The sequence below is a fragment of the Chrysoperla carnea genome, chromosome X (genome assembly GCF_905475395.1).
Source record: "Chrysoperla carnea chromosome X, inChrCarn1.1, whole genome shotgun sequence".
Taxonomy (NCBI): domain Eukaryota; kingdom Metazoa; phylum Arthropoda; class Insecta; order Neuroptera; family Chrysopidae; genus Chrysoperla; species Chrysoperla carnea.
The window spans coordinates 32921784-32949633 of NC_058342.1; the positions used below are offsets into that span (position 1 = coordinate 32921784).

The following is a 27850-nucleotide window of genomic DNA, read 5'->3' on the forward strand; positions in this document are numbered from 1 at the left end:
CTCAGCGTCAACATCAAAATACAGATTTCATGTGAGCTCACTATTAGGCCGGTATCGCACATAATATTGTATTCGAACGTACCCTACATTCTGATCTGAACTTAGCTGTAAAATATGACATATGTTCTTTTTGTATCCTAGTGTATACACTATTTACACTAAATGTAAGTCTAGAAAAGGATAGTCTTATGCCAATGTAATAGCAGTCATTTTATTAATTTACACTCAGTGTACCACATCGGGACAAACAGAAAAAACAAAATATAATCTAATGGTGTAAATAAATTTTTTTAATAGTTTATAAAATTGTTACCAAATGTAGTATTTGAATAAATAAAATTTTCGAAATAAAAAATAATCGGATTGAATTGTAAATTGACGGGCATTTACGATGGCGGACGATTTTCAAAACTATTATTTACAATTACAACAGGTAATTGAAAGTAGCAAAAATATTGCAAAATTTTAACATAAATGTCATTGAATCTTTTTAGGTGGAAGCAGCTTTGTTATCCGATCCCAATAATCGGGAACTATTAAAGTTAAAACAAGATTTAGAGGAGGTGATTGCATTGAGCAAAGATTTAAAATCACAAGCAGATGGCGATGATTATTTACCGACTGATGGTGGATCTGGGGGCCTGTCAGATGATGGAGACACAGATGCCACAAAAACTTTATTAACATCCGAAACGAAACTCGCATCCTTACATGGCGCGTCAACATCCTCACGAAAATCAAACACAACGGTTAAACGAGAATGGAAAGTGGGTGATCGATGTTTAGCAAAATGGGCTGAAAATAGTCAATTTTATGAGGCGGTTATTGATAGCTTGTTGCCCGATGGTCAAGTTAATGTCACATTTTTAGCGTATCAGAATCGATCCACGACTACCGTCGACGAATTAAAGGAAATTAAGGAGAAATTTATTGACGTTCATGGTGATAGAAATAAGTGAGTATGTACAACTCGATACTTTTCGCGTAATTTATGTCGATGAGAATTTTTCACATTTTTCTTGATTTTTCCATTAAGTTTAGTAAATTATTGGGTTCAGCAATTTAGTCTATGCCAATTTCGGAAAGATCAACGATCAACGGGGGCTTTTCTGATTTTAGAAACTTATTTTTTTAATTCAAATTAGAGACTCAAAATTAGAGAGTATAGGCAGTGTTGATTACGGAATCGTTTTTTTTTTTTTTGTCATATTAAGAAGGAAAGGTGTAGCCTTGTCGTGCCCTCTTAAACAAATTTGTCTTTCCATCTCCCTTTTTTTTTAGTCTTTCTTCATAAATGTACTTCGGGCCCCCTTGAAGTGCCCTATTTCAAGGGCTCAGTAGGAAACTGTTCCTTTGTCCACTTGTTAAATCCGTCATTGATCTGTCGTAGGTTAGGTTAGGCTAAGCTAGAGTGGCTGTCTTGGGATTTGACACACTTAGACCATAAGTTCGTTGTGATTCTAAAAAGAGAGTTAGCCCGTCCCCGGTCACTTCTCTGTGAACCATTTAGAGCTATTTAGAAACAGCAGGAGCGTTTTGGCGTCAACGAACTTTGGATCGGAGAGGTCGTGAAGGGAAGACTGGCTCAAGTAAGTCTTCATGGCAAGAGCTGGACAGTGACAGAGAAGATGAGACTTCGTTTCCTCCTCACCATGGCAGATCCTGCAGTAGTCATGATAAACTGTCAGGCCATGGCGTTCAGCGTGCCTGCCGCCCAGCCAGTGTCTTGTAATAGCCGTAACAACCTTGCTAATAGAGGTCCTTGGAAGAGATTTAAGATCTTCGGAACGCCTAAGATTGTACTAGTCTGTTGTATGTTCTTTAATTATATTTTTTTAAGTAAAATTTCTTATACAAGTTTATTTCGAGTATCGTGATATTTATTTCAATAACTATGTCTCAACTTGAACTCAACAAAAAATTCATTCTTTCACTCTCATTTTATTTTTTACAGAAAACATTTAAAATTAAATCAAAGAGAATACTTAAAGAAGAAAAAATTGAAAAAACAGCAACGTTTCAAAGAATTAGAAGCCGAACGTGAAGTCGAAAAAAATAAATGGTTAGCATTCAATACGAAAGCTGCGAAAAAAGGTGTCAAAACAAAAAGTATTTTTGCATCACCTGACAACGTCAACGGACGTGTTGGGATCGGTACTTGTGGTATGAGTGGAAAACCTATGACAGAGTTTACGACTGCCGAAAAGTGGAAGAAAAATTAGCATTACCTTCAACTATATAAATTTGTACTTTTGTTTTTCTTTTAGACCGAGAGCTTGTCCGCTATACTTGACAATCATTTCAGAAACAGTTATCAAAGTCTTGGATAAGAAATACAATCCGCAATCCGCTTGGTCTTTTTGAATCCTACCAGAGCTCATTTTAAGACTCGGAAATTCAAGACCATTTGTAAAAGTATATGAAAAGTTATTGTTTCCAGTAATTTCCAGTCGTTCTGAAATGATTGTCAAATATTACGCCAGGCACTAAATTTATGTTTTTGTATAAACGAAAATCATGCATATTTTTACGTTCTTTATAGTCGAGTCAGATAAACTTTTTTTTTGCGTCAAAAAGTTGAAAAAGCCAGTTTATTGACCAAATTTTCTTAAAATCAAACAGTTTAGCTACAATTTGTACCGAATGCCGTGAAAAATCCTGTGTTTGTTAGTAAAAACGATCTAATATTTGGTTTGATTGACGAAAAATTGACCTGAAAAAACCTACAAATATCAGGAAATTTTAATTTTCTGGAAATGTCAGGATTTAAGGTGTTATTTCCAATTGTGAGCGCAAAAAAACATGTTTTTATGAGTTTTTTTTTGGAAAACGTATACATGTAGGACATTTCTTTAATTTTAAGATCCTATTGTTCGATTTCATAAATTTGATATGGTACTGCTCCTGTAGACGATTTCCTGGAGGTCCTCCAAAAAAAAGTGTCCGGCGGTGCGTACCATATCTCTCGTTGGATTAAATCGATAGATGAATACAGGTATTAATCGAAGTAATAGTCAAAATTGTGATTTATAACAAAATGGCGGCTTCCAAAAAATTTCCAACTTCAAAGTGATTTAAAATATCGAAATAATTTTCAGAAATCTTATTCTTTCGATTTATACCTGGGAAAAATATCTAAGAAGATTGTGTAAAAATTCGAAACCGATTAGTCAAGCCGTTTCGGAGAAATCTTGCTCAAGGATTTTGAAAACCCTACTTCGAAAAAAACAATGCCTTTATCTTTGTGAATATTTCTCGGATCAACTTGAAACTTTAAGAGAATATACTTTGTACATTGCGGAAATGCATGATTCTTTGAAAATTCTAACTGAATATAACCCTTTAAGAAAAGGTTTAACGGTATTTTGACCAAGGTGTTAATCTCCAAATCAAAATTTTCATTCTCAGGAAAATATGATCTTGAACGAAACAACCACCAAATCTTTTGTCTTCCTAAAATTTGATAACATCAAGGTGGTGAGTGCCCTCAATAATCTTGAAAACCTGGGTATTTTGGGGGAATTTTGAGACTCTAAAAATGTCAAAGTTTAGTTACTAAATTTTATTTTCGTTCAGGGAAAATGATAAAAATATTTTGTGTCTCTTGAGAGATTGTAAATCCGGTTTTTTATAGAAATTCGAATCCAAGCTATTTTTTTTTTTTACAATCGATTTCTTGTAAAATGGAAAATTTCCAAAGGATTGTAGGTTTTCAATGAATCACGGCGTATTCGGAATAATATTGAAAAATTATTGTAATATATACATTTCTTCTGGAAAATTTTTTAATTTCAATTTTTTCGAAAAAAATAAACTAGAAACAAAGATAATTTTTGCGAAATTTTGATGATTTAATGATAATGATTATCCACTTGTATTTTGTTGTGTTGACTAAGGTCGGGGATACGCGAACGTTTAATTCGACGTTCATGTTTTTTTTTTCCGAAAATAAATTTTTCCAATGTTCACATGCTCAAACTTATTAATAATAACGCGAAAAATTTTATTATTAATGATATTTTCGTGACAACTTTTTCAATATTCGTAGACAATAGGACAATCGAATCGCAAAATTTTTCGTTTACCAATTCGCCATCAAGTACAAAAAAAAAACAAAATTAATTTTTCGGTATTTTATGCGATATTTATGATTGCGCGCATTTACGAACGTATTTTTAAAACGGCTGTGTGACCCCGACCTAAATTTAATTGTTAGGAATTAATTATAAATATGTAAATATTCTTAAATAAATTGATAACTTAAAAAAGATTTGTGTTCATTCTTTAAACAACCTATTTTTACTAGTGATGGGACGAATATTCGCGTATTTTTTAACCCCCGAACTAAAAAAAGGGGTGTTATAAGTTTGACCGCTGCCTGTTGCATCGTAACGCCTAAATGGATGAACCGATTTTGATTTTTTTGTTTTGTTTGAAAGGTAATTTAATTGAGAGTGTTTCAAGTGCGAGTTTGGGCTTCCGTACCCGAAAAAATTAAAAAATTGGCGATGATCTTCAAAATCGGCTCAGTTTGGAAAAGGCTTTAAGGGGAAAGGTGATTTAATGGATAGTGTTCTTAGGTATGTTTCAAATTTGACAAAAAAAATCATCATTTTGTATCATAAATTGCAAAATAACCCCTAACTTCACTAATATGTACTTTACTCATATTTTTAGATCAATTTTGAACCACTGTTAAATTTGTATGTTGGAAAAATGCAATTATAGTAAACTAACCTCAAATAAAGAAAAATCTGAAACTTTTGCTTTTCCCGGACTTATATGGTTTGTTTTTAATGGACTTACAACATGATAAGCTTGCAAATGAGTGGTGCAAATAAGGAAGATAAGGATAGAACAGAATAAAACTTGCTAGAGTAATAATATATAAGGAGACGCCCTTCTTGGCGACGCCCATGATTTATGAGCAATTTGGGAACTCTCAATCAACAAGCAGATTATAATAAATGTGAAATTTCAATTTAGTATTATCTATTTATGAAAACAGTTATACCAAGAACATGACAAACATGTTATAACAATTGCATACACTTGTATCTTAATCAGGTAATGATTATCGAGAAATAAGTGAATGTAATTATAGGTCAAAGCTATGTTCTGTGTACCAAAAAATTTGTTCTTACAATTATTATTGATCGTGTTTTTTTAAGTTGCGGGCTGGTTAGTGGCTATGGGTACTTGGTTTGGGTTGTTGGTTTGGCTCATCAATGGTCATTATCATCGATAGCAATGTACTCTGAGGCCTGAGCTAAGCGCACACTATTTGAATTTGTTAGTCATCAGTAGTAAGCGGTAAGGTAATAGTTATACAATCAAAATAACTTATAACGACTAATCAATTATTATAAACAATTGACAATCATACAAATTGAATCCCTATCCTCCTACTGATCCTGATCCTGCTATATTTATGTGAACTTTTTTGAGGATGAAAGAATGTATCAAACTAATTATAACTGCTAACCCATAGGTATTATTTTTTAAATATACAGGACATGTTACATTTGAGAGTTACAATAATTCTATACATAATTTAACGGGTTGTTTAAATCATTCTAACCATTCCGAACCAATTGCTATCCCTGTATATTTTATATGTTTCCCTATAAATTTTTGTTTGTTTGTTACGCTTTCACGCAAAAACTACCAAATGGATTTGAATGAAACTGTAGAACAAAATAGCTCATACATAGGAATAACACATGAGCTATGATTTATAAAGATATATTTAAAAATAAATTAAATTTAATCTGACATTTGACTGCTCCATCTATGATCATCATTTTGAACCATAAATTTAAGATTTCTGTTAAAATTTAAAATAATAAATGATTTTAAATAAATTCATGGCCATCTTTTCTGATATACTCAATGAATTATGACTATTTTACACTTTTAAAAAAATTGAAAACTGATAAATATGAGAGTAAGGATGTTTGTTTGTTACGCTTTCACGCAAAAACTAATAAATGCATTTGAATGAAACTCTATCAGGTAGGCCAACTATTAAATTATTATTGTTATTATATATAAATCAAAGATTACAATTATGGTACCTTCAATGTCGTAATAACTTATTTGGACTGTAGTAAGCATTGCTGCGCTGCCATATTATTGCCTTCTTTGTGGTTACTTCAGAAGGTTACTTCATGTATCTTATTTAACACCAGTGATACTGAAACAAAATTTTACCTGTACAAACTTTTCAAGTTAATGATTCTCATGCACAGGATCAATCGGTTCGGAAAACTGAAAATTTCAGGAAATTGAACAAAAAATTTTCTTCATTGTTTATCGAAGTCGAGACTTTATTCTCTTGGCCGGATTTCCTCATGAGGTTGAAGTCTGATTTTAAGACTGTATTAAAGCGAATGACAAATATTTCCACTTTCTGTCCGAATATTTTGTAAAGCCAGAATAAAGTACCTAATCTTCGACTCGATCGAAAAAAGAGAAACTTGTGATGAACTTGGACTTCAAAAGATTCATCCAAGTGTTTCTTAAACAAATTTTAAGTGCTTGATTTCTTTGCTTCATACGTCATTTTCACATCAGGATCCATAGATTTTCTTTTTCCCGAATTCATTAAGAATTAGTTACAAGGGCATAAAATGGTTTGCTTGTTAAATCTCGACTCCTTCCTCCACAATTATTAATGTTCAAAACATTTAGGTAAAAAAAACAACGAGAAGTGTCGTGGGACACCCTGCAGGAACTATATTCCTTTCGTACCTTCGTACATTATAAATGTAGAGCTTACTTTTTTACAATAAATTAATATTCAAAGCTAGTAGTGTTCGAAGATTTCATCCAGCAGTAAAAAAAACAACAGGTTGTTAAAAAAAACAAGTTGTTTTGTTAGCTAGGCAAGTGTTATTGACACCTGTTAACAGTGTTAAAGACCACTGGTACTTAGCCACTTCTTAAATATAACTTGAAAAAAATACAAGGAAAAAAACAATCATACAAACGATATAGCATTTAGCTTTGTTTGAAGCTAAGTTAAGAGTAGGGGACCCTCTCTACTTTAACCAGGGGCAGAGCCTAGTGAAGTGTATTGGTACTGGGTACACTGTTTTTAAGTGTTTACAGTGTTTACGAAGCCAGCTTCAATGAACTAGCCATGCTATTAATTCACTTAACAATAAGTTTTGACACGGTGTAAAAGTTGTGCAGTTTTTCATTCTGTGGGGGCGAACTAAACGAAAATCATGTGTGTACAGTGAAAAACCGTGAACTTTCATATTGAAACATGGATAGACCATAATAAAGTTTAGTGAAGTTTTGTTTTATGTTTTTTGGGAAAAAATTGGCTAGAAATATGACATTGTTTTTTTTACAGTTACTTTTTTTAAGATAAGTTTTTTTTTTTTGAACAAGTGGTGATTTGTTTTCAAATGAGTTTCAAATTTTTGAAAATTTAAATTTTGGAAGGGCGGGAAAGTTTTCTTGTTGTAAATTTAATTTTATGGTGAGTTTTTTTTTGTTTCTTAATATTTAATTACTTTAATGATTCTTTTGGTGGTAATTATTATTAGGTAATCAAAGTTTTGATTAATTAATTAATCAAATCAATTATCTTTTTATATCAAAATACTTTTAATATATATATTTATTTGGTATTGAAAGTGTTTGATTAACAAGAAAACGTTTCTAATAAAAGTTGTGATTATTTTTTTATGGGAACACATGGACTGAATTTAACTATACTTCGTTCAATTAAACATCGCTTTGCTTGCACTAGTTTTTGGCGTATAATTTTTATCTTCTTATTTTTTTACATATTATTTTTTGATATGATTTCTAGCAGTGGCTGTGGTGATTTGGGAGAGTGTTGGACTTCTAATCTATAGAATCTATAGGTTTACTGTTCAAAGCTCATGCACTTTCACAGCCGGTCACTTTCAATTTTCAATTAATACTCAACGTAATCTGAACGTAATTATCTGAGGGACAGTTCTGAATTGTTTCGACGGTAATACAATTTCGATAGTACGTACAATTCGCCTCAAATCAGTCTGGTAAGATTGAATGGTTCTGTTTTCTGTGGCAAGATGTTGATAACCTCATTATCACAAACAGTATTTTTTCGTTTTTGGGTAGATTTTTTAAAATTGGAAAACAGTTAAATAGGGTTCTTCTATCGGATTATAAGTGGATGGTTAGGTTAGGTTATATTGGCTGTCCACGAAGGACACACTTAGGCTATAGAGCCCATTGTGTTTTACCACCTTTCCGCTGATAATTTCATTTATCAGCTCCTCAATTTCAGAGGCTGAGTGCACCTCCTTCATGCATATACCATGCACTACACTAACACATCACAAATATTAATTAAGTTAATTATGTTGCGATGGCGGGAATCGAACTCGCTACCCTTAGCATACCGCGGACGGAATTTGTTACGCTTTAACATTATAAGTGGATATTTGATTCTGTTTAAATTATAAAACATAAAATTTGAACCATAAGATTACTTTGATTTATTTAATTTCAAATTTGATTTGTTTCTAAGTTTCTAAGTATTAGTTGTATCATAATAATTGAGAGTGCTATAGACATAAAAAGATTGTATACACTTTTTTGGGTCGCGTAAATAATTTAAACGGAATTAGAATTTTTAATATCGATCTCTGATTGAACGTAGTATATATATTTATTTGTTTATAAAAGGGTTGAATCAGAAAAGCCACTTTGTTTTAATGTCCACATGTTTTCAGTAAACCAAATTGTTGTTGAAGGCGGCAAATATTATAAATGTGATTTTTTCGAAAAAATTGGTATTCATATTTAAATAATTTTTAATTTTTACAACTTTTTTTTGAACTATTTTAAATTTAAATATATGTAAACACAAAAGTATGTTTTTTTTTTCTAGGTGCAATAAAATTGGACAAAATGAGGGACTATTTTTGTTTCCTTTGTCCAACAGTTAGGGTGATTAATTGTTCCGTATTTTTTCTGGACGACCACACATGTGAATTTCCTATGGAGGTTAGTAATTTTTTTTCTTTTTTAAATTTAATTTCCTTTGAACAGGTCCTATCTTTTCTTTTTTTATACAAAATTATGATAATTAACTAGCAAAAGGATCTCTGATGCTATAATTTCTATGATCTCAAAATGTTGATTTTGCTAATAAAAAGCCACAAAAAATTTATTTCGGAAAAATACACAAACTTTCTTGTCAAAAACTTAAATTTTAAACCTTTTTTAAACTGTCAAAAACGCGGGCATCCAATTTGATGACGTAATATCGGTATCATTATACGAAATAACACAAATAAGTTTGACAGATATATTCATAGACATCTGATTATAATAAATATAAATACTTATTATTTATGGATATATTATACCCAGCTGTCTACACTGAACTAATTGATGGTCTATGACTCATACCGATATGACATCACAGCAAGGCTAACCCGCGTTTTAGGTCACGTGATATACAGTTTAAAAATAACGATTTTTAATTTTAATATTTTAAACGAAAAATGTGCTTTAATGACTCGAAATCACAATATTTAAGTATATTTTTACATAAATTTTAACTTTTTTTAAATTTCATGATTTATTTTTGACCAACGATAATACCCTATTACTGAAAAACTCAAAAATTCAAAACGTGATAGATTAAACTTCGAAAATTCGAAGGGAAATCTCGAAAAAATTTGTTCGTATTATGTTCCGAGTTTGCTAATTTAACTGAAAATTTTTCTCCAGAAATAATTCGTTTCCGTTTGTAGTAAATTAAAAGAATACTTTCCTCATGAATGCTAGTCATAATTAATTAATTAATTAAATGCATGCAGATTCGCAATTGTTTCATAAAAACAATTACGAGAATTTTTTAATTTATAATAATAAATCAACTAATTAATTTTGCTTGCCATCCCATTAATTATTAATTTTAAAACCTTATGCACTAAATATTATCTAATTTATGATCTTTGTACTAGAACTATACTTGAGTTATTTTACCGAGACCAACTTTTTGAACTTTAAGGTAGTTCCAGCACCAAGGCAATTTTATATTTACGGTTGAAATTATTTGTACCTTATTTTCAACTTTGATGATGAATTTTGTTATAACTTCATGAATGTAGACGAAAAATAAAAATAAAATTTTTCGATATGTACCTTGGTTTTCGAAACATCGAAAGCTAAAATAATTAAACAAAATTATCAATTTTCGATATTTTGAAAATTACTCCAGATATCGAAAAATTGTATTCTTACTTTTCGTCTTATTTTGTCAAGTTATAATATAATTGATCATCAAAATTGAAAATATATATTTTTTTAAATTTTTATCCCCACTACCGTGCTCGTACATTAATTAGTCGGGCACAACGAGTTTTTTTTGGTTTTCAACAATATATTAAGTTAAAATCTATGAAAACATATCATTCATCTACCATTTTACCATAAAACCAATTTTAACAAGTGAAAACAAACAATTGACTGAGTTAACTGTTGAAATACCATGCATAGACAGTGTTGATGACTCTATCACATTACACATACATACATAACTGATATTCTCATAATTACATACTATACAATTTACGCATAATGTGTGCTCTCACGGGTAAGTAAACAGTGATGTTTACGAAAAAATGTTTCAAACAAAAGTTGGTTATTTTTTTATAAGGAATATTTTTTACATTTATACTTTTGTTCTATCTCTAACGGTTTACAAGATGGGTCCTACGGATCCAAGACCCACTTGACCTATGTTGCTCATTTACGAACTAGACCTTACTTTGTATGTCTTCAGTACGCTATAAAAATATCAGCTTGATATCTCTTTTCGTTTTTGAGTAATCGTGATGACAGACGGACGACAGACGACAGACAGACTACCGGAATTGGACTAATTAGATGATTTTATGAACAACTATACCAAAATTTTTTGCTTAGCATCAATATTTTTAAGCGATACAAACTTGGGACTAAACTTAGTATACCTTGGTATATTTCATATATATATGGTATAAATATGCCTACTTTTGAAGTCATTTATTGATTTAAATAATCAGGCAAACCACCAACCCCCCTAAAATTTTCAGAATTTATTTACACTTAGGCTACCTTCATATAAAAAAATCAAGCCTTTTATCCAAAATTGGCGCTCGTTCATCCTCAAAAATTCTCGTTTCAAGAAAAAAACTTATTTCTCGTATGGAACCCTCGATAACATGTCTAATACACACTTGATTAAGAAGATTTCAATCAAAATTCTCATAAAAGTACGGGGGGTACAAAAAAATTATGATGAATTGTTTCATACAATTATTTAGCGAAAAAAAATTATACATGTAACAGAAGAGTGGCTACGGCAGTGGCTGATGAGACGGAGTGACGCGCGTGTGAACTTTTTCTCTTGTTCTTTTATTATCAAACAAAAATAATTATTTCAAACATTAAAGCTAACTTATTCAACGGAAGTAGAATAAGTTGTGGATCTGTTTTTTTTTTTTTATATTATTCTGTAAGCTAAAATGCACTTAACTGTTTCACAATGTGTACCAAATAAATTTATTTCTTTCATTAAAAACACACTTGGAAGAAAAAAAACTTGCAAATAATTTATACAAAAGCTTTCCATTTTCATTTTGTATATTTTGGGAAAAGAATTTTCACCCAAAGAAAATTTTTGATGGTGAGATAATATCAACATTAGATAGCTCGTCAGTCAATTAAACAGCTTCTCAATTTTTTTCAATTAAAGGGTTATATTCAGTGGAAACAGTGATGTTTACAAAAAAATGTTTTAAACAAAATTTTTTTATAAGGAACATTTTTTACATTTAAACTTTTGTTCTGTCTCTAACGGTTTACAAGATGGGTACTACGAACCCAAGACCCAATGGACCTATCTTGTTCATTTACGAACTCGACCTCACTTTTCACGTTCTCAGCACGCTATAAAAATTTCAGCTTGATATCTATTTTCGTTTTTGAGTTATCGTGATGACAGACGGACAGACGACAGACAGACAACCGGAAATGGACTAATTAGGTGATTCTATGAACACCTATAGCAAAATATTTTTCGTAGCATCAATATTTTTAAGCATTACAAACTTGGGACTAAACTTAATATACTTTGTATATTTCATATATACATGGTATAAAAATGATAAAAATAAGTTTATTTGGTACACAACATTAAATTAATCGTCAAATGAAATATTAGAAAACAGGATTTTGATAATTTTTTTTTTTTGCAAACTTTATGAAATGAACGTTAATTTCCCGTGTAATTTATAATCATCATTTTCCTTGAATGTTAAACAATTCAAAAAGAAAGTGATTTTAAAATTCCGTAACAAAAATTTTCGAATCCATAACAATAAATTCAATTTATCGATTTTTATCTATTCGTCGCTAATGTAAAAACTTCGTGAAACGTAAAATCTGATTGAACAAATTCGGAAAATGTCGAGAATTCGAAAAAATTTGATTGTAGACACTAAAATCTCGATTCCTTTGAAACCTATCTAAAGTGTTTCAGTTTTTTCCACTCACCGTGGAAAGTAAACCCAAGGAAAATGAAAAATCAAAAATTTGTATTTGTAAGCAATGATGGACGGTTTTAAAGGAAGCCATCGTTTTTTTTATGAATAATGAACTAGCAGACAAATTTATTTTCCTGTCGTGTATACCTACCTATATTCTATACGAAACTCCTTGTACAATTGTTATCAATTTGAAAAGCCATTATTATCAATTTGATATTATTGAAAATAATAAATTTTTATTAGTTTATATTTAATAATAATAATGTTTTAAAAAGATTCAAGTTTCTAAAATGGTGTAAATTACTTTTATAGAGACTTTAACGATATATACAAGGATTGAATAATACTTGGGCTTTCAATAAAACTTTATAAATACTTTTTTTGATTAACAAAGTTTACAAAAATCACCAAAAATTCCTAGATCATCGGGATTTTTATTAATTTTTTTATCGTTCAAAGTTGGCTGAAAAAATGATGAATCATATAGGTTATCCTTTTTAATTGGATATTTCTATTTCAAAAAATCTAGAGAGTGTGATAAAAAACTATCTAAAATATTTAGACAATCTTGTAGTTTATAAAAATTACCATAAAAATATAAGGTTGTCGATGATATCAAAACTAAATTTTAATTTAATTATGAGTTCATCGAAGATCCAATTTTTTTATGAACAGAGACGACTATAGTTAGTTTATTAATGATTGAAGAGAGATATCTATATTATCAAATTTATAAGCAGCACTTGCACACAATATATTGTATATTTTTGTAGTTGCGTGGTTTTGTAAAGCTAAAAAAAATCACATTATTTGAGTACAAAGCATGTATGTATTTGGTTTATATGTATGTACCGTGCAATAAACCAAAACTTTTTTACAATACTGTAGGTTTACAATCACCTAAAGTATGGAATACTTAACTCTCGACTCTGCTCAAACTGAATTTTTTTTAGCGAGGTTCTTTTGTAGTACTATATATTTATTTATATACGGACGTCGTGTGAGTATTTCTATTTCACACAAGATGTTTTCGAAAATTAGGTTTTTAGACAAACAAGTGGACTTATGCAGATATATGAACCAAAAAAACATAACCTGCTAAAATATTACGGTAATTTTTAAATTTAGACATAATGTGGAAATTATCTTGTACTTGGCAATTCATTAATTTTAATAGTTATGTTAACGGATATTTTTATTGGAAACCAGTTTTGAGTAAGATAAATATTGACTAAAGTCTCCTAGAATGTATTCCGTAAATTATCGAAATTCGCTCAACGACACAGAGCTTGGACCAACCGCATTTTATCATGTTTTTTTATACCCTGTATATCAAGGTATACTAATTTTAGTCCCAAGTTTGTTACGCTTAAAATAATTGATAATACGACCAAAATTTATTTATAGGTGCTCATAAATTGGATTCATTGAAGTGTCTGTGACAATTTATAGGTCCACAGGCGAACATGCTGCAGTAATTGCCTATAAAAAAATCACTATATTAAAAAAAAAGAAAGACAAATGAAGCAAGCAGTTTTGATAAAATAATATAACGGATGTAATTAAGTGTAATAGTTAATTAATTAGTATTGCTAATTAAGAGTATCGTTTTTAAATAATTAATAAGTTTTCATAGAAGAATGAATGTTCTCAATTCATTGTATCTATTCGCTTCGTGCATGAGTTTTACTCCAAGGAGTTACCATAGTAACCACACAGTACTTTATTATTAAAATTAATCAATTTCGTCTCTTGTTTTCACAATTTCTAATGCAACAAGTTTAATTAATTTTTTTTTTTTCAATAATTTTAATTGGGCATTTATTTACTATATCGTTTACATGTAAACAATTGAAAATTACTATCCAAAATGATCCACTGGAAGCGCTGTCGTCGATCTGATTCTCTATATCATGGCTACGCACAGAGTCAATCACAGAGACATTTTGAAGTCATTTGAGAGATTCACGAAGGTAAATGTTGCGGAATATTGGAGACTTGCGAATTTCAATCTTTCGAACGAGAGTTGTATACCTGACAATATTTTTTCGAGGCTTCAGTGGGGCAGCTGTAACTTCCTTCCTGTTCCTCTTTTAGGCAACATCCTTGCATCCAGTAGCTCAAGGATTAATATCTCGAAATCGTCGGAGTTCCAGTGAAGAGAAACAACAGTCTTATCCTATAACTAACTATTAAACTATCCTACATTGCAGGCGCGGATCTACAAAGGAGGGGGGGGGGGGTAATGGGAATCATGAATCCACCAAAAAGTTTTTAATTAGGCTTTCATACGACAAAAACGCCTCAGGTAAATTTACGAAGATCTATCTCTGACTAACACCCTCCCCAAATTAACATAGATTCGCGTCTGATCCATCGAACAATAAAATGCATGTCAGCTTCTTATAACTAAGACATTATTAAGAGGTGTTCCATATTTTGTAAGAAAAATTATGAAACCTCCCAAAATGATCGCATTTCAAAAAATTATTATTTTTTTATTTGATTTGTCTGCAAACATCAGACAACAGTGTGAGTGCGATAAAGAGCGATACATTGAACTGTATATTAGTATGTCTTTGTTTAATTGAAACCTACATATAGATAAAGATATGGTTATCTTTGTTCCACAAATAATAGATGTATATTCATAATTGGTTTATGTAGATGCCTTAAGGCCATATATTTCGTGAGTCATTTTTTCTTTACCAGAATATTATTAAAAAATATAAAAAAATAAATCTACCTAGTCGCGGCCAATTTACATGTTTCTATTGTCATTATTAAACTGTGTTGATCAATCTAGGATTCCGTACCACATTCACAATTTTTTATTACAAGCTTTTATTTAGTTTCATCTGTCCCGTTGTCTGTCTGTGATCAAATCTTGCAAGTCAAATTTGATCCACTTTCCGGTTTCCGATTGATCTTGGGTAACAATGGATGGTAAGGCTGTGGCGTCCTGATTTTCCCATCGCTTCCGCCATATTTGATGTATATACATTTTTTTTAGTCTTAAATTAAAAATTTTAATAAAAAATACTTTTTAAGGGACAAGCTTTTATTGTACTAAAAAGTAGAAAAAAAGTTTTATCTATGAATCACTAATACCCGACTATTTTTAAAAGCTTGAAGCGCTTAATATCAACAATGAATCGAAAAGTACTTAGGCATGTGGAGTAGATGAATGAGGCATTCCGATTCATTTTTGATATTTTAAATTGAGCGCTTCAAACTTTTACAAATAATCGGGTATTATAATTTTTAATACCCGATTATTATATAAAAAAAATATTTATTATAATTTATATAAAAAAATTTTACTTACAAAGACTATATCGATTTTTTATTGGAAATTTTCAAAAATGAGTGGTACTGAACCCTAAATAATAAATCTACATATTAACCTCGTGAGAACCCCACCCATTTGTGATATGTGAGTGTAGTGTGCCCCCGCAAAATTAATATGTCCATAATGGTCAAATGTTAGTGTCGTATTTATATTGGGTCTTTCAATAAGAGCGACAACTTTTATAAAAAAACAACAATTTTAATGTATCAAACAAAATTGTGGTTTATTTTTAAGATTAGGATGAAATGAGATATCAAGCTGAATTTTTATAGCGTACTCAGGATGTAAAAAGTCAGGTGGATTTCGTAAATGAGCAACCTAGTTCAATTGGATCTTGTGTCCGTAGGACCCATCTTGTAAACCGTTAGAGATAAAACAAAATTTTAAATGTAAAAAATATTCCTTATAAAAAAATAAACAACTTTTGTTTGAAACATTTTTTCGTAAACATCACTGTTTACTCGTGAGGGCGCAAATTGTATAGTATGTATTATTATATTATAATCTCAGTTATATATGTGTGACATGTATATATGTGTAATGTGATAGTGTAATCAACACTGTCTATACATGGTATTTCAATAATTAACTCAGTCAATTGTTTGTTTTCTCTTTTTTTTTTTTTTTTTTTTTTTTTTGAATAGGTTGAAGACTTCGACCCAGGTCGATCGTATGCCATATAACTTAATTTATGATTCACAACAATTATATTTTTTCAATAGAATTCGTAATAAATTATTCCGACCACAATTCGAGAATAAACGTTTTTACTTCGAATATCATACAACGATTTTTGAATTCTTAAACATTTTGTTATGTACGTTTATTGTACAGTTGAATACTGTATAAATATTTCCAATATTTATTTGGAAATATTTCTATCACTCATAATTTCTCTTTCAAAGAGAACGATGAAAAATTTGTTAAGTCAAAATATTAAAATTGGTGAATACCAGCCGAAAACGATATTCAATTAAGAGAGAAAATCATGGTTTATTTACAAAATTTTAGATTGAAATATTTTGTTCTACCTTTGACTGTACATTTTAATAAAAATAAAAAAAAAACGAAAGACCAAATTTGCATAATAAAACAGTATTTTTAAATATTTTTGTATTTTTAGTATCCGCTATTCATGTTTACGATTAAATCGTTACTTTTTTTATTTATTTCGTAGCCCAAAAAGATGGTAAGAAAAGGGAAAATTTGAGAAAAAGGATAATCACACTCTTTAGATTTTTTGATATAGAAATATTCAATTGAAAAGGATAACTTATATGATTCATCATTTTTTCAGCCAACTTTGAACGATAAAAAAAGTAATAAAAAGCTCGATGACCTAGGAACTTTTTGTGATTTTTGTAAACTTTATTAATCAAAAAATGTATTTATAAAGTTTTGAAACCCCTAGTATTATTCAATCCTTGCATATCTCCTTAAAATTTTTGTCAAAGGGTTTCTTTTGGGAGGTAGTTTCTGTCGTTAATCTGTGATCCTCACCAAAATTTAATTAATTTTATAACCGTTCTGTTCTGCCCTGACTTACATCATAAATTTCAATCAAAACGATACTTGAAAGAAAAATTTCCCAAAAATAAGTTTCAAAATATTTGTTTTTTGATTACAGGACAATAATACCGGTCAAATGTTATTGGAAGAAGTTTTTCATCATTTAAATTTAATGGAAACAGCGTATTTTGGATTACGATACTTGGATTCACGAAACCAAACACATTGGCTAGATCCCACAAAAACGTTACATAAACAATTAAATTGGAATACATCGACGAGTAATCGTAATACGGATACAGTTCCGACTTATGTACTATATTTTGGTGTGAAATTTTATGCTGTCGATCCATGTAAATTAATCGAAGAAATTACTAGGTGAATATACATTTATTTTAATTTATTGTGTTGTGCTGTTATTCCTGGAACACACAGTAGTGGTAATAATTAGATTTGAAAAAAATCGATTTAAAAAAAAAAGAAAATTTCCCAATTTTGACCAATTTACTTTAAATTCTTTCAACTCTCCTACTTTTTTCAATTCTGTATATCGAAAAAATAACTGGGAGGACAATGAGTTTGACATGCTTTGACCCTCGAAATCGCGAACTTTGCATCTGATTATCACACGATCTAAACGAACAAAAATTTTTCAATTTCGGGAACTCACAGCTTACATTATTCTGAGTCTGTGAAAAATATCAAATTTATCGAAGAGTGCTTTCATGCTGAAAGTACCTTTAAGAAAGTACCGAAAGTACCTTTCATGCTGAAAGTACCTTTAAGAAAGTACCGAAAGTACCTTTCATGCTGAAAGTACCTTTAAGAAAGTACCGAAAGCACCTTTCATGCTGAAAGTACCTTGCCATCTCCTTATGGCAACAGTTGGGCAATGACAGAGAAGATGAGACATCGTTTTTTTTCATCCCCAATGTGACAGCTCCGAGAATAATCGTGATACACTGTCAGATCCAGGCGTTCGCACTGTGTATAAATAATTACAACTTTTATCTGAAACATTATTTTTTTGAATATATCTAATAGTTAAAATGTTAAAAATCCCACCCAAATATTTTCTTAATGTGCGCAAGTCAGCGCTGAATTAATTGTTGAAAATATCATGTCCATATAAGTAAAGAAGGATAGTCACTCTTAGACAGCCACAGTCGTGTATATATAACACGACTGTGGTGTCGGGCACGCATAATTTGCGCCCTGGTGGGTAAACAGTGATATTTACGAAAAAATCTTTCAAACAAAAGTTGTTTATTTTTTTATCAGGAATATTTTTTGCATTTGAACTTTTGTTTTATTTCTAACGGTTTACAAGATGGGTCATACGGGCCCAAGATTCAATTGCTCATGGACAAACGCTTCAATTTTTACGAGCTATCGTGTTTTCGAGCAGACAGGCACACAACCGGAAATGGACTCTCTAGGTGATTTTATGAACACCTATATCAAAACTTTTATGCGTTACAAACTTGGGACTAAACTAAGTATACCTTGATATATTTCATATGTACATGGTATAAAATAATTTTATTTTTGTTTTTTTTTAAATTGTTGAACGGTTGAAATGATTAAAAATTTATACTTTCGTGGTAAATTCCTTTAATATGATGAATTACGATCAATTATTAGTATGCGGTTATTTTTTGGATGGTTCGAGCAACCATGTTACCAATTAATCACAGAAGAATCTCAAATCGGTACGTTCTGTCGAAAAGTATGTTTTATCATAGTTTTAGCATAAGAACTGCAAATACCATTCTGGAAATACCTACCTTAAGGTAGTGCAAGCACCAAGGCAATTTTACATTTAGGGTTGAAATTATTTGTACCTTATTTTCAACTTTGATGATGAATTTTATTATAATATAATGAATGTAGACGAAAAATAAGAATATAATTTTTCGATATCTTGATCTCACTCATCCCCTTTCCATAACACTCGAAGTATTGTTTTACAAAACTAAAATATATGTACAGTTTTAAATTTTTTTAAGTGTAAAATAGTCATAATTCATTGAGTATATCAGAAAAGATGGTCATGAATTGTTTGACATTTACTATTTAAAAGTTTTACAGAAATCTTTAATTTATGGTTCAAAATGGCAGTAAAATGTCAGATTAAATTTAATTTAAAAAAAAAATATATCTTCATAAATTATAGCTTATGTGTTATTCTGATGTATGAGCTATATTGTTTTACAGTTTCATTCAAATCCATTCGGTAGTCTTTGCGCGAAAGCGTAACAAACAAACAAACAAACATCCTTACTTTCAAATTTATAATATCAAACTTTTTATTTAAAATTGCCTTGGTGTTCGTACATTCTTAATTGCAAATATCTCAGTTGCGTTCGACAAATGAGGGTTTTGAAGCTTGAAGGCATTTTTATGGATTGCGTGTGTTGCATGACACGTTATTGTTTGCTCGAACCAATTTAATAAGTATAGTTTATAACAAGGAGTAGACTGTAGAGTAACGATAGTGACTATTAAGTCAAATATAGCGTATTATATGTTATGATATGCGTAGCACTGCGCTGCGCTGGCTGAAGACTGGACTGAAGAGTGGAGCGCACTGTAACAGCTTACAAAGTACGGTGTATGTGAAATACCTTTAGGGCAATTGAAAGATACACATTTTGACGTTGGTAAATGGCCCTGTGGTCTCTAACTACACAAGCTCTATAATTAATTTTAAATCAAACTTAATATTATTTTACTTCTGGTGAAGTCCAGCATCCACGATACGACCGACCTACCTTTTAGACTTTAGAGAGGCACTGTGGGAATTATTTTTTCTTACATTCCATTATAATAGTTTTGAAAAATAAAAAAACAAAAACAATTATTAAATTGGAGTAATTTTTTGTATTTTTTTTATTTATAGATATCAATTTTTCTTACAAGTTAAACAAGACGTTTTACAAGGAAGATTACCTGTTTCCTTTGAAATGGCTGCGGAATTGGGTGGTTACATAGTGCAATGTAATTCATTTTTATTTTATTTTTGCTCTAACAAAAAAAAAATCGGAGCCTGAAATTTTTTGAAGGGAAAAAATCGAAAATATCAACAACAAAAAGTTATGTTTCAGAATTCCATAAAACTCAGTTATAAGGGTAATTTTGATCCAAAAAATTCAAAAATCGAGTTCATTTGATGATTGGGCTGGTAGATTTTGAAAAAATCGAGTCCTTGGATCGATTTTTGGCGATATCTCAAAAATTACCCACCTAATCTTTAATTGAACCCGATTTTTGATTTTTTTGGGTCAATTATACCTTATAAACTGTGTTTCATCAAATTCCAAAGCAACAAAATTTTTTCGTTTTTGAAATTTTTTGAATTTTTTTGAAGTTGAGTTGGGAAAAAATCAAAAAAATTTTTTTGTTTCAGAATTCGATAAAACTTAGTTTATAAGGTAATTTTGACCCAAAAAAATCAAAAATCTAGTTCATTTGACGATTGGGCTGGTAGATTTTGAAAAAATCGAGTCCTAGGATCGATTTTTGGCGATATCTCAAAAATTACTCGTTCAATCGTTAAATGAACATCAAAAATTGATCAGAAATGTCGTTTTTCTCAGAAGCTACTCTCCCAATCGCCTTATATACCCCATTTTTGAATTTTTTGGGTCAAATTGACCCTATAAACCGAGTTTTATCGAATTCCTAAACAAAATATTTTTTTTGAATTTTTCGATTTTTTTGAAGGGGTACCCCTTGAAAAAATTCGAATAATTCGAAAAAAATTTTTCGTTTCCGATTTGGATAAAACTCATGTTATAAGGTAATTTTGAACCGATAATTTCAAAAATCCAGTTCATTTAACCTTTGGACATGTAGTTTTCGAGATAATAACAAAAATTGATCAGAAATGACATTTTTCTCAGAAGCTACTCTTCCAATCGCCTTATATACCCCATTTTTGAATTTTTCGGGTCAAATTGACCCTATAAACCGAGTTTTGTCGAATTCTGAAACAAAATATTTTTTTTAATTTTTTCGAAGGGGTACCCCTTGAAAAAATTCGAATATTTCGAAAAAAAATTTTTCGTTTCCGATTTGGATGAAACTCATGTTATAAGGTCATTTTGAACCGATAATTTCAAAAATCCGGTTAATTTAACATTAAGACGTGTGGTTTTCGAGAAAACAACAAAAATCGATCAGAAATGTCATTTTTCTCAGAAGTTACTCTTCCGATCGCCAAATGTACGCCATTTTTGAACTTTTTGGGTCAAAGTTACTTTCTAAACATAGTTTTATCAAATTCTAAAACAAAAAAATTTTACCTCTTAAAAAAAATTGGAAAAATCATTTACTAGACTTATGCGATTGGAAAAATCGTCAAATGATCGTAAATGAGCGTTGGAAACCCTAAACAAAGGGCTATATTCCGGAGCAGCTTCTATCAATAACTCAAAAATTTTCGTTTCTCCAGACCTTACAGCTGAATTGTTAGAGCAGAAGTTTGATATTATGTTTAACCGAATACCACCAATTAAAATTATTTTTCTGCTTTAGCGGAATTAGGCGATTACGATCCTCAACAATTAGCACCCGGTTATTTATCAGAATTTCGATTTCTACATAGCCAAACAGTTGAATTAGAAAATCGTATTGCTGAATATCATAAAGCTAATGTGTAAGTACAGTAAAACCATTCAAAAATTACATAAAATATTTACAGTAAAATCTTTTTACAGAGGAATGCCACCATCTATGGCCGAATTAAATTACCTAGAAAAAGTCAAATGGTTAGAATTATATGGAGTCGATTTACACGCAGTATTAGTAAGTTAAACAAGTTTTACTGTACCCCTATCACTCCGCAAAAATTTAAAATTTTAAACTGAATTTTATGTTTTAAAGGGTGAAGATAATGTTGATTATTTTTTGGGCCTAACACCGAGCGGTATTGTTGTGTTACGTAATACGGCGATTGTTGGTAATTATTATTGGCCAAGAATTACAAAAATTCATTTTACTGGTTGCTATTTTATGTTACGGGTCGCTGATAAAAATGTAAGTATTAAATTATGCACCAATACCACCCCTGCCCCCCGATTCAAATAACATTTCATTAAAATCGGACCAAATTTCGATCAGTTATAAAAAAAAAAACAAGTAAAAACAAACAAAAAGTTGTGTTTCAAACAAAAGTTGTCATCTCATTTACAAACTTAGCCTTACTTACTATAAAAAATTTCAGCTTGATATCTCATTTCGTTTTTGAGTTATCGTGATGACAGACAGACGGGCAGACAAGCGGAAATGGACTAATTAGGTCATTTTATGAACACCTATATGCGTTACAAATTTGCGACTAAACTAAACATATATACGGGATATAAAAAATGTAAATTGTTTTGCTTGAACGCAATATTTACTACATATATGTAAATAATATTGCCTATATTTGTAGAACGATGAAAGTACGTATGGATTTGAAACACCATCGAAAGCAGCTTGTAAGCATCTATGGAAATGTTGCTTAGAACATCATGCTTTTTTTCGATTGTATCAAGTTTCACCGAGTACCGCCGCTGATATTTTTGGTTTAGGATCACGATTTCGATTTAGGTATGTTGATTTAATTTTAAGGATTCCGTAGAAGAAAAAAATTAGTTTAATTATTAAATATTTTCATGAATTTTGTTAGTGGGCGAACGGAAAAACAAGCTGCCCAAGATGCAAAATTATGTGTTCGTGCGCCACCATCGTTTTCTAGAACACTTTCTCATCGACGAAATGCTGATGGTAAGTTTAGTGTAATTGTTTCTTTGACCCGTAGTGGAACTTAAAAGATTCTTAACACAAAAAATACAAGCAACTTTTCTTTTTTTCAGGTACAAAATCAGAACGAAATGGAGATAATAGTCAAAATAAAGAAATTAAATTAGTTTCAATACCTCAACCGGTTCAAATGTAAGTGTAGTTCCTACTATCTCCACTCGACCCCCCTACCTTAGAGCATCAAGAGAAAATTGAATTACAGTGAAATCTGGTTAAGAGAGATGACTCACTGACTCTCGCGCGAAAATTCACTCGCTGTCTCAGTTATAGAGGTAACTATGACGATAAAATCGTAAGAACAAATGCCAGATATCAGCCAGCTTCGTCCCCCTAACAGTGGTAATTCAGTGCCAAAGTGTTGGGATCTGAGCATGGAATTCAGTTATGAAGGTTTCTCACTTATCCTGGTCTCATTTAACCAAGTTTCACTGTATCTCCTGAAGTAATGTAGATTTAGTTTGACTGGTATCAAATGAAAATAGATTTAGTTTGATTGGTATCAAATGAAAGATATTTTATTTCAGATCGGATAATCCGTATAGATCATTAACAAATATCGGTACAACTAGATCTCAAAAATCTGAGCTTGGTGGTGGAAACGATTCGCCACGGAGTACAAGAAGTGCTCCATGGACTCAATCCCAACAGCAAAAAGGTTTATATGGAAATGGCGGTACCACACAACGGTCACCAAGTTCGTTAGATGCAATTGTTTCGACCTTACAACGATCACAGCAATCGAATATACGACAGCGATCATCCTCGGTGGATAGTCATAGTTCAACGGATTCGAGAAGTATGCGTGGCGTTAAATATCGTCATCATCAAAGTCGTGCACATTCCGATAATGAAAGTGAATTATCAAAGAGTTCGAATCGTTCACGACGACATCGACATTCATCGGGACATCGAAGATCTACAGGCACCGATATGGATCCTTCACAAATGTCTTCCTCCAAGTATGAGTAAGTATATTTACTATTTCCTCTCGAAAATTCTTCGCCCTAGTAAATTTAATTAAAACGGTCCAAGAGACAATTCTTATAAGGGACTCGGCGAGTTTTCAGGGTAAACATTTACTTTGATATGAAGTGTCACATGGAGCTAATTTGATGAATCCTTTTTTTGAGGACCTCCAGGAGTCTCGCCTTCGAATGACACGTTTTTCTCAAGGATTACAGTTCTCAGTTGGAACCGTTTATATCGGGATGATTTTAGTAAAAAGAATCACCGAATTGATAATATCCCCTCTACTAGTGTGAAAGGTTCCCCCTCTACTAGTATGAAATTGGTAATATCCCCTCTACTACTTCAAAAGATAACGATCATTGTTTTTATTTTTTAGGGATTTAAAATTAGTCGAATCGAAACAGCAATGGCGTGAGGTACAAAGATTAAAGAACGGTCGAAGTGTTCAACAAGCGAACATCGTAACAAATCGTCGATCGAGTGTTGTAAATAGTTGTCATGAATCCGAATCAGAAATGTCGTATCGACAGAATGCTTCACGACGTCATCGAAAGCATCGATCCAGATCACGATCACCGGCCGAAGCAAAAGCACCATGGTTAAGTGAAGAATTAAAGAAACATGTGGAGTTCGATTTAATTGATACAACTGGCATGTCGCAGGCCCAACTCAAAGAAATACCGTACACGGTCGTTAAGACCAGTCATGCGAAACAAGTCAAATTAAAATATGGTACATCCAATTCGAATAAGAAGTAATTCAATTGTTTTTTTTTTTTGTCTTATATTGTACACCCCCTCTTCGCATACTACATTCATGCAAAGACAGTGGAGGGTTCAGAGTTTCAATTAAGGGGAAATAATTTTTTTTTAAATTCCGGCCGTAGAGGGACAAAATTAAAAAAATACTTAAAAAAAGTCACCGTATAATAATACATACTGCATTGAACCCCTTGCCTTTAGATCCGCCGCCTATTTTCGTAACCTAATCAAATTTGTAAAACTAAATGAATTTTTTAGGAACCTAAATGTACAGTCAAAATCGTCGCATATGATACAAAATCCAGAATATAGTCGAAATACAAATGGTGCTGTTCCTGGCTTTAATCATGAGCATACCGATTCAGGTTTAGGCGGTGAACAAGAATACGAGGATAGGTTTGTCAAATCTAATCAATATTTTCAATTTTCTAGAGTGGCCACAAATCGAGAGAAACAATTTTCAGAGCATGTAGTTGATCGGGAAGTATTATCAAATCAGAGTAAAAGGGTTTTTAATGTCTTACCCAAAAATCCGGACATTTAAGGAATTTTAAAAATTGGTTTTTTGTAGCCGCTCTGTTCTGTTGCGAATGATCTAGGAGATCATTGAAGCGGATTTAAAATTTGATTTTGTTGTATGTTTCAGATGGATCCAATCAGCACGTCGATACGACCCAACCCGTTCCTCTGCGTCAACAACGCATGACGTAACTACCTCAGTCCACAATCCAAATCCAAATAATATAAATAATAATCCAAATAATGCAATAAATAATTGTGTAAGTAATATGAATATGAATATGAGTATGGGTATGGGTCTTGATCCATCGATCCATCGATCCACACAGTCGTACGTAGGTCATGACGATCCACATCGTATTTTGAATACCAATACCAATACGTCATCGGCTACGTCATCATTTGTGAGTAAAACTTCATCTAGATTACAATTAGGGTCAGGCATTGGCACAGGCGCTACAACATCTAAATATAATAATATGCTGACATCCGCTTCCTCTTCTGCTTATAATCAAACTCTTTTGGCAAGTAGAGGTTCTTCTGTTAATAGAGATTTATCTGTGAGACTTTTTGCCACTTTGGAACCGAAACACAATTCTGCTTCTAATAATAGCTTTAATCATAATTTATTACCTTATATTGGAACAAATTATATTAATCAAAATCAAAACCAAAAAATACAATACGTTCCAAATAATACGACGTCCACGTCCAATGATCATGGTCATGGCTCTAATTATTTGGGTTATGGTAGTTTGGGTCGCGTATTTGTACATCGTGACGGACCATTAAGATTACGCAAGAATCATGTTGTTTAAAACGTCCGAAATTGTAAACGTTATGTAAGTATCACACTATTCATCAAACCATTCAAACAAATTGGGTGCATTCGTCCAAAACAAGTTCCTTTTAAGGCGAAAAAAAAATTGAAAAAACATGCTAATGATGTACTGGACTATGCGAACATCCTGTTGCCTAATCCAGTGACGTCATTTGCAGAACAAGATGAATTTCATACTCTTAAGCTGGCTCATCTTGGTACGCTTTTCTTTGTCAGGATACTTTTTTCAGTGCTTTAAAATGACTTTTTTTTGGGGAACGCAACCAATAGTCGTGTTCAAAGTAAATAAGCGTTTGATATCATACTAAAAGCTTCTCTTTATTCTCAACAAAATCTATAACCCTATTTTCTTCCAATAGACCCATAAGTTTATAATTACTTGAAACCCGGTTAGGGCTTTGATCTTAGCGCTTATTTACTATAAACACAGTTAATCATCTTCATTTTCCAACTTATTTTCATTTATTTTTTTCAAAACCTTTTTTTTTTTTTTTAATTTGAAAAAGATGGACATATTTTGAGATTTAACTCTAAAGCGATATCGCTTTATCCAATTAACCATTCAATGCATATCTTTTTCCTACTTCATAACCCGAGTAGTATAACTAGAAAACATTTTTTTAAATCATCGGCGAACTTTTCCTTTTTAAAGACCGATAAAAGACGCATTTTCAAAATTTATTAGTAATTAAGCAGAATGTTGGTTTTTTGGCTGTTTCGAGGCACACAGTTTACTCTCAAAATATCATAGTTCCCTTATTTAAGGTAGTACGAGCACCAAGGTAATTTTAGATTTAGGGTCTAATTATTTTTATCTTATTTTCAACTTTGATGATGAATTTTGTTATAACTTTATGAATGTAGACGAAAAATAAGAATATAATTTTTCGATATTTGCCTTGCTTTTTAAAAAAATCAAGCCTTTTATCCAATTATCCTGGCGCTCGTAGATCCTTAAGCAACATTTTTTATTTTATAATGCCTAGACATCCCTTCTTATCCTTTTTTTTTTAAATAAATACAGCCGTTATTCTGCATAATTACCATATAATTAAATGCTTTATTTTCGTTTTAAGCTCTGAACTTTGCTAAAGCTTCATTTTTACTTTTCCACCTGCCTTTTTCAAAATGGCGGCACTTATATGACGTCTTTCCTCTATCGAATTCTTCCGTTAGGTTATATTATTCTATCGTATTCTTGGCTTTGGCCTCAAATCCAATGGATTTGAGTATAAATAAATTTTAACTGACATAATTTTTTTAAGATAAGAAGAAAAACTTTGCTCTAAAACCATTTAGGAGCTGCAAAGGACCCCGTAATTTTTGCATGCTAAATATTTGTTTTTTATTAATTTTTTTATATTATTTTCAGATGGCAAATGATAATCATCGATATGATCAAAATCCAAATTTAAATAAGAATACGTTAAATAAATCGAATGGAAAAAATGGCGGACCTGTGGGAGCCACTGAAATGACCACTGAATTATGAAAAACAAATATAATATTTTATTTTTGAGAATAATTTATATTTTTT

The 27850-nt window shown here is 31.1% G+C and overlaps 2 protein-coding genes across 4 annotated transcripts; both read left to right on the forward strand.

Moving 5' to 3' along the window:
* The first annotated feature begins 295 nt into the window (after nucleotides 1-295).
* Nucleotides 296-4262, forward strand: LOC123302779 (survival of motor neuron-related-splicing factor 30). 2 transcript variants are annotated; one of them, XM_044885871.1, is made up of 4 exons: nucleotides 309-433; nucleotides 495-589; nucleotides 671-955; nucleotides 1955-4262. In XM_044885871.1, exons 1-4 carry the CDS (start codon nucleotides 392-394, stop codon nucleotides 2220-2222), a joined length of 690 nt encoding a protein of 229 aa, XP_044741806.1. In that variant the 5' UTR covers nucleotides 309-391; the 3' UTR covers nucleotides 2223-4262. The 2 variants fall into 2 exon arrangements, with proteins under 2 accessions (XP_044741805.1, XP_044741806.1); XM_044885870.1 differs by having other exon boundaries at nucleotides 296-433; nucleotides 495-955.
* A 3170-nt stretch (nucleotides 4263-7432) lies between these two features.
* LOC123302728 (band 4.1-like protein 4) lies at nucleotides 7433-27833 on the forward strand. Of its 2 annotated transcripts, none has more exons than XM_044885794.1 (15): nucleotides 7433-7492; nucleotides 8900-9015; nucleotides 17531-17790; nucleotides 20315-20412; nucleotides 21952-22072; nucleotides 22134-22221; nucleotides 22300-22452; nucleotides 22853-23010; nucleotides 23090-23187; nucleotides 23277-23355; nucleotides 23748-24188; nucleotides 24569-24946; nucleotides 25212-25349; nucleotides 25600-25876; nucleotides 27686-27833. In XM_044885794.1, the coding sequence occupies exons 2-15, from the start codon at nucleotides 8920-8922 to the stop codon at nucleotides 27803-27805; spliced, it is 2505 nt and encodes an 834-aa protein (XP_044741729.1). In that variant the 5' UTR covers nucleotides 7433-7492; nucleotides 8900-8919; the 3' UTR covers nucleotides 27806-27833. The 2 variants fall into 2 exon arrangements, with proteins under 2 accessions (XP_044741729.1, XP_044741728.1); XM_044885793.1 differs by having other exon boundaries at nucleotides 25600-26314; nucleotides 27686-27793.
* The last annotated feature ends 17 nt before the right edge of the window (nucleotides 27834-27850 follow it).

Excerpts from the sequence above, each read along its gene's own strand:
- LOC123302779 (XM_044885870.1), top strand. The coding sequence starts at position 392 with ATGGCGGACGATTTTCAAAACTATTATTTACAATTACAACAG. Across the intron at positions 434-494 it reads ATTATTTACAATTACAACAG|GTGGAAGCAGCTTTGTTATC; the intron begins GTAATTGAAAGT and ends GAATCTTTTTAG. Across the intron at positions 956-1,954 it reads GTTCATGGTGATAGAAATAA|AAAACATTTAAAATTAAATC; the intron begins GTGAGTATGTAC and ends TATTTTTTACAG.
- LOC123302728 (XM_044885793.1), top strand. The coding sequence starts at position 8,920 with ATGAGGGACTATTTTTGTTTCCTTTGTCCAACAGTTAGGGTGATTAAT. Across the intron at positions 20,413-21,951 it reads GGGTGGTTACATAGTGCAAT|CGGAATTAGGCGATTACGAT; the intron begins GTAATTCATTTT and ends TTTCTGCTTTAG. Across the intron at positions 23,188-23,276 it reads TCATCGACGAAATGCTGATG|GTACAAAATCAGAACGAAAT; the intron begins GTAAGTTTAGTG and ends TCTTTTTTTCAG.